The 13,615-nt window shown below is 42.9% G+C and overlaps 2 protein-coding genes across 4 annotated transcripts; one reads left to right on the plus strand and one right to left on the minus strand.

Annotated features, from left to right (window-relative positions):
- The first annotated feature begins 1,632 nt into the window (after positions 1-1,632).
- On the plus strand, positions 1,633-4,543 carry EOLA1 (endothelium and lymphocyte associated ASCH domain 1). 3 transcript variants are annotated; one of them, XM_087972227.1, is made up of 4 exons: positions 1,866-1,954; positions 2,321-2,377; positions 3,401-3,681; positions 4,013-4,543. In XM_087972227.1, exons 3-4 carry the CDS (start codon positions 3,429-3,431, stop codon positions 4,225-4,227), a joined length of 468 nt encoding a protein of 155 aa, XP_087828353.1. In that variant the 5' UTR covers positions 1,866-1,954; positions 2,321-2,377; positions 3,401-3,428; the 3' UTR covers positions 4,228-4,543. The 3 variants fall into 3 exon arrangements, with proteins under 3 accessions (XP_026539227.1, XP_087828353.1, XP_087828354.1); XM_026683442.2 differs by lacking the exon at positions 2,321-2,377 and having other exon boundaries at positions 1,633-1,954; XM_087972228.1 differs by lacking the exon at positions 2,321-2,377 and having other exon boundaries at positions 1,907-1,977.
- Positions 4,544-7,885: 3,342 nt separating this feature from the next.
- LOC113422466 (heat shock transcription factor, Y-linked-like) lies at positions 7,886-12,316 on the minus strand. Its single transcript, XM_026683438.2, has 2 exons — positions 11,723-12,316; positions 7,886-8,692 (listed from the first exon to the last, which is right to left on the minus strand). The coding sequence occupies exons 1-2, from the start codon at positions 12,278-12,280 to the stop codon at positions 7,916-7,918; spliced, it is 1,335 nt and encodes a 444-aa protein (XP_026539223.1). The 5' UTR covers positions 12,281-12,316; the 3' UTR covers positions 7,886-7,915.
- Between the last annotated feature and the right edge of the window lie 1,299 nt (positions 12,317-13,615).

Here is a 13,615-nt window from a genome sequence, read left to right on the forward strand (position 1 = left end):
TATTAGTTCCCTGAAGATTCCCAGCTACAATTGAAGATTAGGGCTAATCTCGGTGATTGGCACTAATGTTATTGTTTTATTGTGTTGGCTTTTATACTTACATTTTACTCGTATGTGTCTGTCTATCTATCATCTATCTATCTATCTATCTATCTATCTATCTATCTATCTATCTATCTATCTATCATCTATCTATCTATCTATCTATCTATCTATCTATCTATCTATCATCTACCTACCTACCTACCTATCTTGTATATGTATCTACCTTCTTTCTATCTATCTATCTTATATCTATTATCTATCACACTAAGTTTGCACAACTCATCCACTGGTCATATCGAAGGATTTTCTTTTGTCCTGTTGAAAAGGATGTCAAAAATGGTTCATTTAATATTTGACTTCAGAATGACACTCCCGTTGTTTGCAAAAAACAAATAAATAAATCTTCCAGTTCCACTAGAAATGCAATCTATCAAAATAAAAAATAAAGATGAAAGAAAGGTAGGGTGGGAAAGAGAGAGAAACATAATTTTTTTTTTTTTTTTTGCTTTAGCTGCCTGAGGCATCCTTTAGTATTTGGTTGGTTGCCAAGCTCAATTTATTTCACTGTTTCACTTTTAATCGCTCACTTAGTTGAACGTAAGTAAAACACACACAGAGTCTTTGTTTTCAGAGTAGTTTCTTTGCCGCTGCTTCAGTCTAAATATATTGCTCGCAGCCTCACAAGCTGTAATAATTTGCTTTAAATTCTGCAGGAGTGAAATAAATGATTCCTTGTTTATTTTCACAGAACCGGAGTACCACAGTGTGGCTCAGAACCACGTCCTGAAGTAAGACAAGTTTTATTTCTATGAAACAACAACAACAACACCAAAGCTTTGCATGGCCGGCACTTGGAAAACGTTGAAGGAAAAAGTGATAACAACTTGACATGGGCATGGCTTTAAGATGGGAACTATCAAGAAAGAAACGGAAGGTTTAATACTTGTGGCTCAAGAACAAGCACAACAAAAATGAATGAAAACCACTGACAATCCAAACGGCCAACTTTGCAATGAGACCTTCAAGAAGAGATTGGACTGCCATTTGTCAGAAATGGTGTAGAGTCTCCCGCTTTTGTGTGGGGGTTGGACTAGATGACCTATAAGGTCCCTTCCAACTCTGATTATCTGGTTGATACCTAGGATGCTGGGAACAACCCAAATCAACCACCAATGCCAGTCAATGATATTTGTGATACATCTTTAAAATGTTCAGTTGACTGAATTTCATGTTGAACGAATAAAAGCTTACGACAATAATAATAATTATAATAATAATTCAGGCAAACCTATGCCTAGGCAATGGGTAACAGGGAGTTCTAGTTCTGCCTTAACTATGAAAGCTACCCAGGGGGCCTTGAGCTGGTCATTATGTTCACTGCCTTTTGGTATTTGCAAAAATAATAACAAGCAGGATATGAATAAATAGATGTCAACTGGAAAAGGAGTTTCTCCTGTTATTTTTTTTCTTTTTTCTTTTAAAGCTGTTTGCAGGGGGAGCAAAACTGTTCCAAGCCCCTTTTCCTTCCTCCCTCCTCAACATGGTCTACCTCGCAGGGTTGGGGTTGTGTTTGCCTTCCCTTCCCATATAGGCAGATTGCTGGGAGGAGGAAGGAGGGGGAAGGCCCCTTCTGCTCCCTCAGCCAGTTTGCATGGCTCCCTCCCTGGGACGACAAGTCCCATCCTCCTCCACCACCACCTGGAGCAGCAGGATGCTCCGCTAAGGACGAGGCTGGGAGAAAACAGGTGGTTTCCCCCGGGGAGGAGCCCCCTCCCGAACTACAACTCCCGGCGTGCCTCGCCAACGTCCTGCGGCGCAAAGGTTTCTGGGAGGTGTAGTTCGCTTGCAGCTGGAGCCCGCCCGCAGGAGAAGGAAGACGGGAGGGTCGCTTCTGTGGCTTCTTTCCAAGGTAGACTGCCTCTGGATGGGGAGGTGCAGAGTGCAGACACCCCTCCCCGTCCTCTCCAAGCCCCCCCCCGCCCTCCCCCCCAGGGAAAGGTCCTTGAATCCAAATCAAACGGGAAGGGTTGCTTTCCAAGCTTCTCCTTGGCTTTCGAGCCTCTTCCTTTTGCAAACAAACAAAAAAAAAAAACCCTCTGCAATGCAAATCTCGTCCTCCCCCCCCATATTGCAAATCTGCAAAATTGCAAATCTCTGCCCCCCCAAAAAAGTGCATTTTTGCCTGTTGCATTTGATAGGAATTTTTTCCCCCCAGCAGAGAAGGACTCCCAAGAGACCTGTGGGACGTTGCAAACTACTTTTTTTTTTTTTGCAGCTGGTAAAGACTCTTGGGATACTGTAGGGCTGAGAGCAAAAACAGAGCAAGTAAAATGTAAATCTCTTTTTTTATCTTCTGTGCTTTATTTCAGTTTGCAAGTGTGTGTGACCTTGCAGCTCTCCTTTGCAAATGCTGTGTCCCCAGTTGTATTTATGCTGGGTTGTGGGCTTGGAATACAGAAGTGGAAAGGGGCAGATGGCTAAAAAAAAATGGAAACATTATTTCAATGCAGGAAAATGCTATCTAATAAGGGAAGGATTTGATTTGCAAAGGAAACTGTTTATTGCCTCCATAAAGTGATCATCAAAACAATAATAAGCAACAACTGTCAAGGCCAATTGATTTTAATGTTTTTGATGCATATTAATATTAGGAAAAATTGGGTTTCTCCCCCCCCCTCAATCCAGGTTCACAAGACTTCCCGAGAACCTCTAAAAAGTTGGAGAGCCACAGGTTTGAAGCTCTTGCTCCAGGACAGTTCAGAAATGTAAAAACATAATTAAGTAAAATTATGGTTGAGGTGGGCCCCAAATTGTAAATATCAAGTTGTTTGGAAGCTCTCTGTTTTTCTTTTAAGATAAAAGATGGTAATGTATGAGTTGTTTTTTTCTAAACTAAACCCTCAGTATCAGGTTAAATTTGTACATGAACATTTGGGTATCATTCATATTAATACAAATAGCCATAATAATAATAATAATATTTGTGACATTAGTCAAACTTATGCAGTCCTAGTATTAATACACACGTTTGTTTTAAAATACTTACTCAGTGTTCCAATGTGCTTTTCTTCATGCCAATCACAATATTATTTGAGCAAGCATAGTAATGCCATCTTTCAACCTCTAATCTTTTCATCTAATTATTGCTTTTATTCTATTATATAAAAGAAATAATTGTGCTGTGATTTGCTAAGCATCCATCGCCGAGAAGTCCTAAAATTGGGCGCGATTCGTTTAACCATCACCTTGGGTTTTTAGCAAAGGAAATTCTGCTTTCTGTTACCTTCGTAAGTCGAGAACTACCTAGTCCTTTAATTCTGATTTTATTCTCTTTTGGGTGTGTGTGTGTGTGTAGCAGAGGGAGAGGATAACCCCACGGGAAAATGAAGTTTGCCTGCCTCTCCTTCCGGCAACCGTACGCCGGGTTGGTATTGAACAACGTCAAGACCATTGAGAGCCGTTGGCGTCCGGTGTTGGCCAGCCACCAAGATGGCACTCTTGCCGTCCACATCGCTTTCAGAGACTGGGAGGATGACAGCTGGAGAGATGTTCTCCTCAACAGACTCGGTTGGACTTCAGCTCAGATTGACGGTCTGTTAGCGGAGGGGGAGAAGTTCGGCCGAGGGGTTATTGCTGGTGAGTCCAAATTTCCCGAATGCCATCACTCTGCTTAACAAATAATTCCCTCAACACTGTCAAACTATTTACTAAGTTCAATCCTAGATAGCGACAGGTATTTTTTTTTTCCCCTCTGGGCGCAAAGAGAAAATATCTGTTGTGAACTCTGCATAGGTGTTAGGAAGGGCATCTGGCCAGTAAATTCTCATCTGCAACCCGTCGCCCTACTCCACCTCGATGCAAGGGATTGCAGGGTTGTTAAAATTAAAAAAAAGATTGTCAAAAGAGAAAAAGAAATTATTTTTTGTGTGGGGGAAATTAAATCATGGCTTTGGGTCTTCAAATACAGGTCTCATTGACATCGGCGAGACTTTTCAGTGCGCTGACTGTTTGCCTCCTGAAGACATTTTACAGTTGGAAAATAAAGCGGTTCTCCGGGATCTGGAAGGAAAATACTTGACGGTGATTTCCAACCCCAGATGGCTGCAGAGAGCCGTTCCTGCACGAGGACACAAGGACATCTGGGAGGTGGACATCCCAGAAGATCTGATTCCTACCCGTTGAATCTGGTTGAACTTTTCCCCTCGAACTCGCTCCCCTGCTTGTGATGGGATTGAACGAAACAACCGTTCTCAGTTTCTTTCACGGCAAATTTAACTGTACAGCTGTGTGATTCCTCATCGTTGGACTTGGGATAAATTCAAGTCTCCAGGGAACTCCAAACTATTCCAAAAGTGTTATGATTAGATGGCTATAAAACTGAAGTTCATTGAATTAGAAGCACAGATTCATTTTTTTATTTTAAAACATGAACTCTCTTCTTCCATGTGTACGTTATACAGTAACTTACATATCGTAACATAAAAGATCTGTTGAAGCAGTTGTTATTTATATTTTTAGACTTCAAATCATTGGTGCACAATATTACTACAGGATGTCCCAAAGGTGCTTTTTCAAGAGACATCTTGACTTTCTGGTTTTTCTTTGAAGATGTTTCGTTTCTCACCCAAGAAGCTTCTTCAGTTCTGAGAGAAACTGAAGAAGCTTCTGAGAGTAGCTGAGGAAGCTTCTTGGATGAGAAGTGAAATCTCTTCAGAGAAAAACCAGAAAGTCCAGTTGCCTCTTGAAAAAAAAACACCTTTGAGGCAACCATGACCTGGATGACTGAGAATCTCCACACACATTACTACAGGATTCCCTTTGCCGAATTTAATGCTCCTTGACTTAAGACCAATCACTGAGCAAAGTTCTGATGGATCCCTTGCTAGAGAAGCCTACAAACCAAATCATACCCGAGGAGGAGAAATTTGTGGCCTTCCAGAATTGTTGACCTCCCCAACTCTTTGCATTCATACAGGCTACGTCATCTGGGAAGTCTTTCAGACACGTTTGTAGGACCTCAAGTTCCCCACTACTCGTCCTGGGCATGCTTAGAATGGAAGAGTCAATTTTTTCCCCATATATTAAGACAAGCAATGGAGCCTCCAAAACTTATGGAATTAATGCTGTTTGTGTACTATTTTTTAATCTAATGGAACCCTATTCTTCAAAATGCTAGGCGTTTAAATCTCTCTCTCTCTCTCTTCCTCCCTCCCTCTCTCTGTCTCTCTACAGTTTCATGTCCTATTTTTAATAGGTGCTTCTATAGTGTCTATGTAAACACTTGAAAGCAATGGGAGAATTTGGCAGCGCTGAGGGAATTCTTCAAGTCTGAACAAATTAGTCTGAATCCACACTTTTCAAATATTCCCCCAGTGCCTTAAATTAGAGGGCTCTGAAGCTCTCAAATCCGTGAGCTAGAAAGGAAGTTTCAGCAATTCAAATGTAAATATAATTTGACTTTTTTTTCCCCCCACAGAACTTGTTGTCCTCCTTGTGAAGGATTTAGCAGAACAATGGATCTCAATTTAGATCAGGGCATTTACGATGGATGTGTGATTCCTTATCATTGGACGTGGAACAAATACAGAGCCCAGGGAATTCTGAAGAAAGCTTTAGATGGCATAAAGCTGGAGTTCATTTAATTAAAAAGCACTGATTTATTTATTTTATTTCAAAACATATTTTCTCTTCCTTCCCGTGCATACATTATCCACTAACCTACATTCTTATCACATTGGTAGGGGTCATCTGCTTTGAAGCATTTCATTATTCGCATTTTAGATTTCAAATCATCAGCACAATATTGCTACCGGATATTTTTTCTTTTTTGCCAAATTTAATGTTATTAGCACCATGTCAAGTAAAAGCAAAGACTTTTACTGCTGATAAAACGAACTCTTGCTTTGTTAATACGTAGCTGAAAAATTAGGAAAGTAAGTTGAAGTAAATGTCTCTTTTAAGGCGACAAATGTTAATTGAAGAATGGCCCCATGGTTTATAAATAATGTGTCAGAGGTGACTTCCCATCCAAACTAAATATTTGCTAGGATTACAATACTCGGTTCTTAGCTCACAGCCTGCAATCCTTGATGTTAATTTTTGTCTAGCATTTTTATTAAAGAAATAAAAGTTCAAGTTTGTAACAGCCATGAATCTTGAAAGAAATGCATTTCAGGGAAAGCAAACTAAACTCCGAATCCTTTAGCCAATTTAAATACATTTAGAGTAAATTGTGCTTCAGGCTGCTCAAAATATTAACTTGCTGTATTAAAAAAGAAAGGAAGAAAGAAAAAAAAACCCTAATAAACTGAACAGAAGAAAAAGATGAGCATTATTAAAACCAGTCACTACTTCATCCAAGATGAACTTGCCCTGTTTGACTTCACCAGATCTTCAAACTTGATTAAGCCCAGATCCAAGCTGAGAATTTATAAATTCTGAACAGGAAGGTCACAATAGCAACAAGTTAAAATATATTGAGGAATTCACTGTTGGTCCTTTGACTTCCCACTGTCTTGTACTTTACCAGGTTCAATAAACTTCCCCCCCCATCTTTTAGAAAACGTGAGCAAGATCTAGACACACAATAAAAATCTTATCGTTCAGCCAATTTTCATTTAACGAATCACTGTCCCTTAAGCAACGAATTACACCATTATAATAATAGGTGTATAATAACAACCTTAAGATCGAAATCTGTTCTGGTGATTGTTTTCTTGTTATGTAAACCCATCAGATCCCAGCAGACTGATTCGTAATACGAACTTAGGAAGTGGTTAACTTTTAGGGATTCTCAACCTTGACTTGTGAAGATATGTGGACTTCAACGCCCAGAATTCCCCAGCCATCACCCAAGTATCTTCCAAGTGGCCAAAATGGAAAAACACGGTTTCATTCTCCAGGATACTTACCTTGAGAATTGGAAGGGCAAGGTTCCCCAACGAATGGCAATGCCAACACACAGGTAATTGTGATTCACCCACTGCAATACCATGTCACATATTGTTCCCAGAATCGATCTTTGCAAGCATCGTTCACACTTCTTTCCTTTCCAAGTTCTGGCACCACTGCCAATTCTCTAGAGTTTATAACCGGTCAAATTCTCAATGATCTCATCTGCAGATTTTTTAAAACCCTTTAGGTGGCCGGCAGCTATTTTACATCAAATATTCCTAACCACAATCGGCCAACTTCAAAATGCTGCCTGCACAGGCCAAGAACTCTGAAAGGAGTAGAATAGAGTAGAGTAGAGTAGGAGTAGGAGTAGAGTAGAGTACAATAGAATAGATATTGGAATGGATAGGATAGGATATAACAATAAATATTGAAATGAAGAATAGAACAGAATAACAGAGTTGGAAGGGACCTCAGAGGTCTTCTAGTCCAACCCCCTTCTTAGGCAGGAAACCCTACACCACTTCAGACAAAGGGTTATCCAATCTCTTCTTAAAAACTTCCAGTGTTGGAGGATTCACAACTTCTGGAGGCAAGTTGTTCCACTGATTGATTGTTCCCACTATCAGGAAATTTCTCCTTAGTTCTAAGCTGCTTCTCTCCTTGATTAGTTTCCACCCCAAAAAATGATGTTTGTTTAGACTTAAACCCATGGCAACAGAAGTGGAAAGCTATCAAGGCAATTCCTTCCCTAGATTATTTCTCCTCAATCTATGCATTTAAATAAGGAAACTTTTGAAGGGAGGAAACATCCCTCCTGTGTTATCCATGATGAAAGAAATACAAAGAAAGTCCACCTAGGTAAACCAGACAGGAAGAACAAAGTTTATTCTTCAGCCCAGGCCATGGTTGGATTCCCTGATTATTTTTTTTAAGTAGATGCAGAAATTCTCCTCTCCCTTATAATTATTATTTTTTATCGATGGTATCCGGCATAGTCTGCTGTTTTGGGTCCGGGTCCTTTGGAAGCGGATGGAGGGTTGGACGTACAGTTGCAGTTAGGACAATGGTGGTACGAAGGAGTTCGGTGGTGATGGGAAGACCTGGACATAGAAATCGCCGAAGCGGCCGCTATCATCGGCATGGAGAACCACGGGTTGCAAAAGGGAAGGATGCTGGCCCAATGAGCTTGCATGGCGGATAAGTCCGGATACATGGTTGGGAAGGTGGGCAGCCCCATCATTGGCGCGAAGGGGCTGTTGGGGACGGGAGGTATGACGTGATACAAAGAGGTAGCCGAAGTAGTCGTGGTGGAATCGATCTCGTGGGTGTTGACTCGAGCATGGTTGGGGTGTTGGGGCAAGTGGAAAGGTGCCAGCTGGTTGATCTTGTTCTCCGTGTCCTCAGATGGCCCCTGGTCTGAAGACCTCAACGGAGCTGGAGAAGGAGCGAACCCACTTCTGAGACGGCCTAGTGTCCCACCAAGGCCTTTGGTCACGGGTGGCTTCCGGAGACCCAGTTTGTGCATCTTATCTTTGGGAGAAGTGCTCAGGAAACTATTTTCCCGGGAAGGAGATCCCAGGGAAGGTGGACCTTCTGGGCTTCCGGATCTGCTCTTCAGACAGATTTCGCCAAAATCTTCCTCTAGCGAGAAAGCAACGGGCGGCATGTTTTTGATTCCAACTCTTCGCTTGCACCTCGCGAGGAGGTGAGGACATCCTCTCTTAAAATTGGGGTTATGGTAGAACTGGAGCTAGAGATGGTGGGGGGGAAAATGGGAGGTGGTTAATCTTCTAAGGCAAAAGGAAAATGCATAATCTCTGGTGTAAGGAAAGGAAGTAAGGAAAAGCCAATTAAAAGTTTCCTTTGAGTTCATCGTGTCTTGATTTTTTAACTTCTGACCCTGAATAGAGGACATTTTTCCCAATCTCCAACGTAAATCGCTTTGGGTCCTACACTCAGTGCAGCATATAAATTCAGAATTCTTGGACACTGTCCATTGAAGCTAAGGACTGAGGTTTCTAAAGTTTCGTGAAAAACCAATGGTAAACATCAGCTCAGATGGATGTATTTTTAGAAGACATCTCTCTTAAGAGGACTGTGATGACCCTGTCAGAATCTGACTTGGAGGGGGAAGCTGAGCAGCTGACAGGGAGTGGGAGTGTGGCTCCATTGGCTGTGGAAGAAACTGGGGAAGGGCAAAGTCCGGCTGGGCAGAGCAGGGGAGAGGTAGAGCAAGGGAGAGGGAATTCGGAGGAAGACCCAAGCCCACCCCCTCTTCATCCTAGGGCACACAGGGAGGAATGGAGAAGGGAACAACATGAGTTGCGTGGCTTATGGGGGAGGAAAGGGCCCTGATTCCCTTCATTAGCTGCAGCTGGGAACAGTGTATAAAAGAGGAAGCTGCGCACAGCAAGCTGTTGGGAGAAAATGTGAATTTATCTTGTATTGTCATGGCTTATCTGTGTTCCTGGCATCTTCCCAATTGTGTGAGTTTTGCTGTGCTTTCAAGTCTGAAATTCCTTCTCCTGCCCTGTCAAGCTAATTACTTCAGCTTGGTTTGTTTGGAGTTTTAGTTACGGTTGTGTGTACCTTGTTTTGGACTGAATTTTCTACAGTTAAAGGCTGTTCCTGGGAGACTTTTTCTCCAGCTGAAGGTAACCTGGACATTGGGGGCAAAGTGGGAGATAATAAAGGGACTCCTAATGCTTATTTGACTGTGTTGCCTTTGTGCCACGCCTCTTTGGGCCATCACAAGGACCTCCTCTTAAATGGAGAGGCAAGAACAGGGATGGCTAACCAAGGACATGTGTGTCAAAGGTGACACACCGCAAAGTTTCAGGTGGGCATGCTAGTGTCCAACAGCTATTCATGAAGGCACACCCTGTTCTTGTACGAGTTTTTGAGGGCCACACGAGAATGGCCCTCACTTCAGTTCTCACTTCAGGCTTTCTGGAAGTTCGTGAGAAATCTGTGCTCCTGCGCAGTCTCTGGACTCTCCGTAAATGAGTTTTACTTGTATCTGATTTTTGTAATTATTTGATGTTTCTTTATATACCACAGGGATCTTCAGACTTGACAGCCTTAAGACTTTTGATTTCAACTCCCAGAATTCCTCCTCCTCCAGTCATGTTAGCTCAGGAATTCTGGGAGTTGGAAGTCCACAAGTCTTAAACTTGCCAAGTTTGGAAGACCCTTGATACACTACATAGTGGCACACAATTGGACTGCAATTTTTTATTTTAAAAAACACACACAATGAATATAGAAATAATTGTTTCTCTTTTGTTCACTGGGTGGGGTGGGCAGTGACATGATAACGGAGTCAACTCAGACATTTTCCAAATTTATGACATGCTGAGTGCCCAGGTTTTGCCATCCCTGGTCCAGAAGGAGCAAAGTGGTTTACGTGTAATTTTCCTGATTTATAACGCTCGATTTGCAACCCTTTCCATGAATAGAGAGGGGTATTGTAGCCTACAGAATAACATGAGTCTAAAGTTAGCGGTGTTGCCCAAATGTTAGGAGAGCGGTTTGTAATATTAAAAGATAAGGCAAGTGTTCTCTACAGAATGAAGGATTTGGGAGAACAGCTAAAAGCCACCGAATTGTCTGCTTGATGGAAAATTATTAATTTAGCCAACATGAGCCACTTCAAAAATGATATATCCAAAACAAGACAAAGAGGCACATGCCCTGATATTGCCCTTATCCAGTGTCCTGTATCAAAATAATTATTCACCAGGATATTGAATCCTGAAGATGGATTATACCACTATTATTGCAATGCAATATAAAACGGGACATTTTTTAAAAAAATGTTCGCTCTACAAGTTATAATTGCAACACGAGTGTGCCTGAAGTACACTTGTCCAACCATCTTGAGCAAAACTAGCACCCCACAGTTGTCTTAATGGCTTAGCAGAATGGGCTCCTGCTTTACTAAAATAAACCATCTTTATAGTGGTTTAATGGTAATGACTCACAGGTTGGAATAATCCTGCACATGAAGGCAGAGGACACTTACCTTTAGAAGAAAAAAAGCTGTAAATGTCTGGGTTCACACAATCTATTGAGCCACTTTGCGTGAATTTAGCCACAATCAAGATATCTAGTAGGTTGTAAGAAACCTATCCTGCATTCAGTTAGCATCTTCCCTATGTTTGATGAAACAAATCTTCCATTTATGAGCATAGATCTTAGGAGAGGACCAGGAAAGATCCTGTTCCTTTGTCCATTAATTTCATGCATGTACTGGATGTTTTTTGAATCATGTTCATTCACAATGTCGACAATTCTTTTTGCCAGGAACCGTTGGCATTCTGTATCCGTGGGAGAAGGAAGGTGATGGCGTGAACCCAGTGTGGTGGATACAAGAGGTGGAACCACCATTACTGGTCTGGCAAAAGACAGTGTGAACCCAACATGGTTGATACAAGTGAAACCATTACTGGTTTGGCAAAAGCCGGCATGAACCCATCGTGGTGGATACAGAAGGGGGAGCCATTGTTACTGGTTTGGCAAATGATGGTGTGAGCCCAACGTGGTGGACACAAGAGGGTGGAACCAGCATTATTGGTTTGGCAAAAGACGACATGAACCCATCGTGGATACAAGAAAGTGAAACCACCAATACTGATCTAGCAAAAGATGATGTGGACCCATTGTGGTGGATACAAGAAGTGGAGCCAGCAATACTGGTATGGCAAGAGAGGACGTGAACCCATCATGATGGATACAAGAGGGTGGAACCACCGTTAACTGGTTTGGTGAACGGCCTTACCTTGCTGAAGGCGTACGCGGCCTTTTCTTCCGCTAAAAACTCGACCAGGGAGGCCGACCGTTGGAAGTTCTGCCTCATCTTGCTGAAGCCATAGAGGTTCAGCTGGCGGATGAAGCTTTTCATGCAGTCCGTCTCAAAGATGCGCATAGGCCCTTTGCGCTCCAGCACCTCCTTCTTGAACAGCTCTTCGTCAATCACCACGCAGCTGCCCTCGTCATCCCACCAGAGAGACTTGAACTGGTCGCTCTCCACAATCTTCCAGAGCTTCTTGGGGAACGTGAGCGAGAGGAAATCGTTGTCTTCCAGACCGACTTCCTCGCAGAGCGACAGGCGGGGCCGCTTCGCCCAGGGCCCGTCGCTCAACGCTTGGAAGGCGTTCTCTTCAAGCATCGACCGCAGGGCGAAGTCACCGGCGGCGGTTTTGTCGTGCAGGGGGGTGGCGGGGAGGGGAATCGTGGGAGGAACGGCCTCATCTTCGTCTGAAGCGGGATGAGTCTGCACGGCGGGAAGAGCGTCCAATTCCCTGTGATCAGCCAGGTAACTTTCAGCGGTCGCCATTATTATGCTGGTTGTCGAACCATGCCGGAGTAAAGTGCCGGCAGGTCTATTTAAAAAAAAAAAATAAGAGGCTATCCAGCAGGAGCTTCAGGAAAGAGTTCTAGAACATCACAATGCTTTTAGCTGGGGACGAGGTGTGACATCACACAATGTATGCTGGTTTCCTAGCAAATGAGATCACAATGACAGGAGAGATGCTTATGTTGCAGCTGCGCTTTAAGGAGAAGAGGGGATTTGGGGGGGCCCCGAGAGGAAGAGAGAGGAGGTGGATTACAGAGCTTAAAATTGCCATTAAAAGAACAACAACTGGCACCGTATAAGTTGTCCGAGGCCGAGAGTGGAGACACGGCAAGATCCCACACCAGGGATTTTTTCCTATGCGCTGTGGACTCTGAAAAGGAAATCCAGACAAGAATTCTGCATCTCGCCTCCAAGCCAACCTTATTTAGCGTTTGCTAAGAAGGTGTAAGTTGATAAAGAAATAAGATTTGGGCATCTAAATGTGCTTTTCAGTGCTAAAGGCAGTGGTGAGATTATAACAACCAGTTCGTGTGCATGCCCAACATTTAGCTATAATAATTACCTTCTGCTGCAGCCCCAGTGAGTAAAACAGCTGATGTGCGTGAAAAACCATTCTGCCGCATGAATCAGCTGTGCGCAAAAAGAAGGAAATAAAAGCCCAGGAAAAGGGCAGAGACCAAATGATCACTGGAGCCACCGGTTCGCCTGAACCAGTATAACCCCATCCTTGGCTAAAGGGCATTTTGCCAGGAGTGCAACTTTTAAGACTTGTGGACTTCAACTCCCAGAATGCAACTTTAAAGCACAGCTGACTGCGGAACTCTGGGTGCTGAAGTCCACAAGTCTTAAATCGCTAAAGGTTGGACATCCCAGATCTAGAAACTAAAGGTTGCCCGATGGATGCTGCATCAAAAGAAGCGTCTTTTCCCATTAAGGGTATTGTAGTGATCCCCAATTCTCATTACGACTTCTCTTTCTGTCCTCTCTTGTGTATTCTCCTACAGGACACATTTTCCTAGCAGCTTTTCCAAAGCACCTGAAAGCCAGACAAGGGATGGAAACTCATCAAGAAGAGATTCAACCTAGAAATAAGGTTGAGAACCCTCAACCCATGGAACAGAAGTTGTCCTTGGAAGTTGTGAGAGCTTCATCATTGGAGGCTTTCAAGAAGAGACTGGACTGCCCTCGGTCAGAAATGGTGTAGGGTCTCCTACTTGGGTGGGGAATTGGACTAGATGACCTACAACTCTGTAAATCTGTTAAATGTCCTTTCTCGTTCTCCCCACGTCACATTCATTTTTCTGATCCTGATAG

Source organism: Notechis scutatus, chromosome 10 (assembly GCF_049901735.1).
Source record: "Notechis scutatus isolate UNSWTSFEM ecotype Mainland chromosome 10, rNotScu1.2, whole genome shotgun sequence".
Taxonomy (NCBI): domain Eukaryota; kingdom Metazoa; phylum Chordata; class Lepidosauria; order Squamata; family Elapidae; genus Notechis; species Notechis scutatus.

Coding starts and splice junctions, on each gene's coding strand:
- EOLA1 (XM_026683442.2), top strand. CDS start 3,429: ATGAAGTTTGCCTGCCTCTCCTTCCGGCAACCGTACGCCGGGTTGGTA. Junction 3,682..4,012: donor CGGCCGAGGGGTTATTGCTG/GTGAGTCCAAAT, acceptor CTTCAAATACAG/GTCTCATTGACATCGGCGAG.
- LOC113422466 (XM_026683438.2), bottom strand. CDS start 12,280: ATGGCGACCGCTGAAAGTTACCTGGCTGATCACAGGGAATTGGACGCT. Junction 8,693..11,722: donor CCGCGTACGCCTTCAGCAAG/GTAAGGCCGTTC, acceptor CACCATCTCTAG/CTCCAGTTCTACCATAACCC.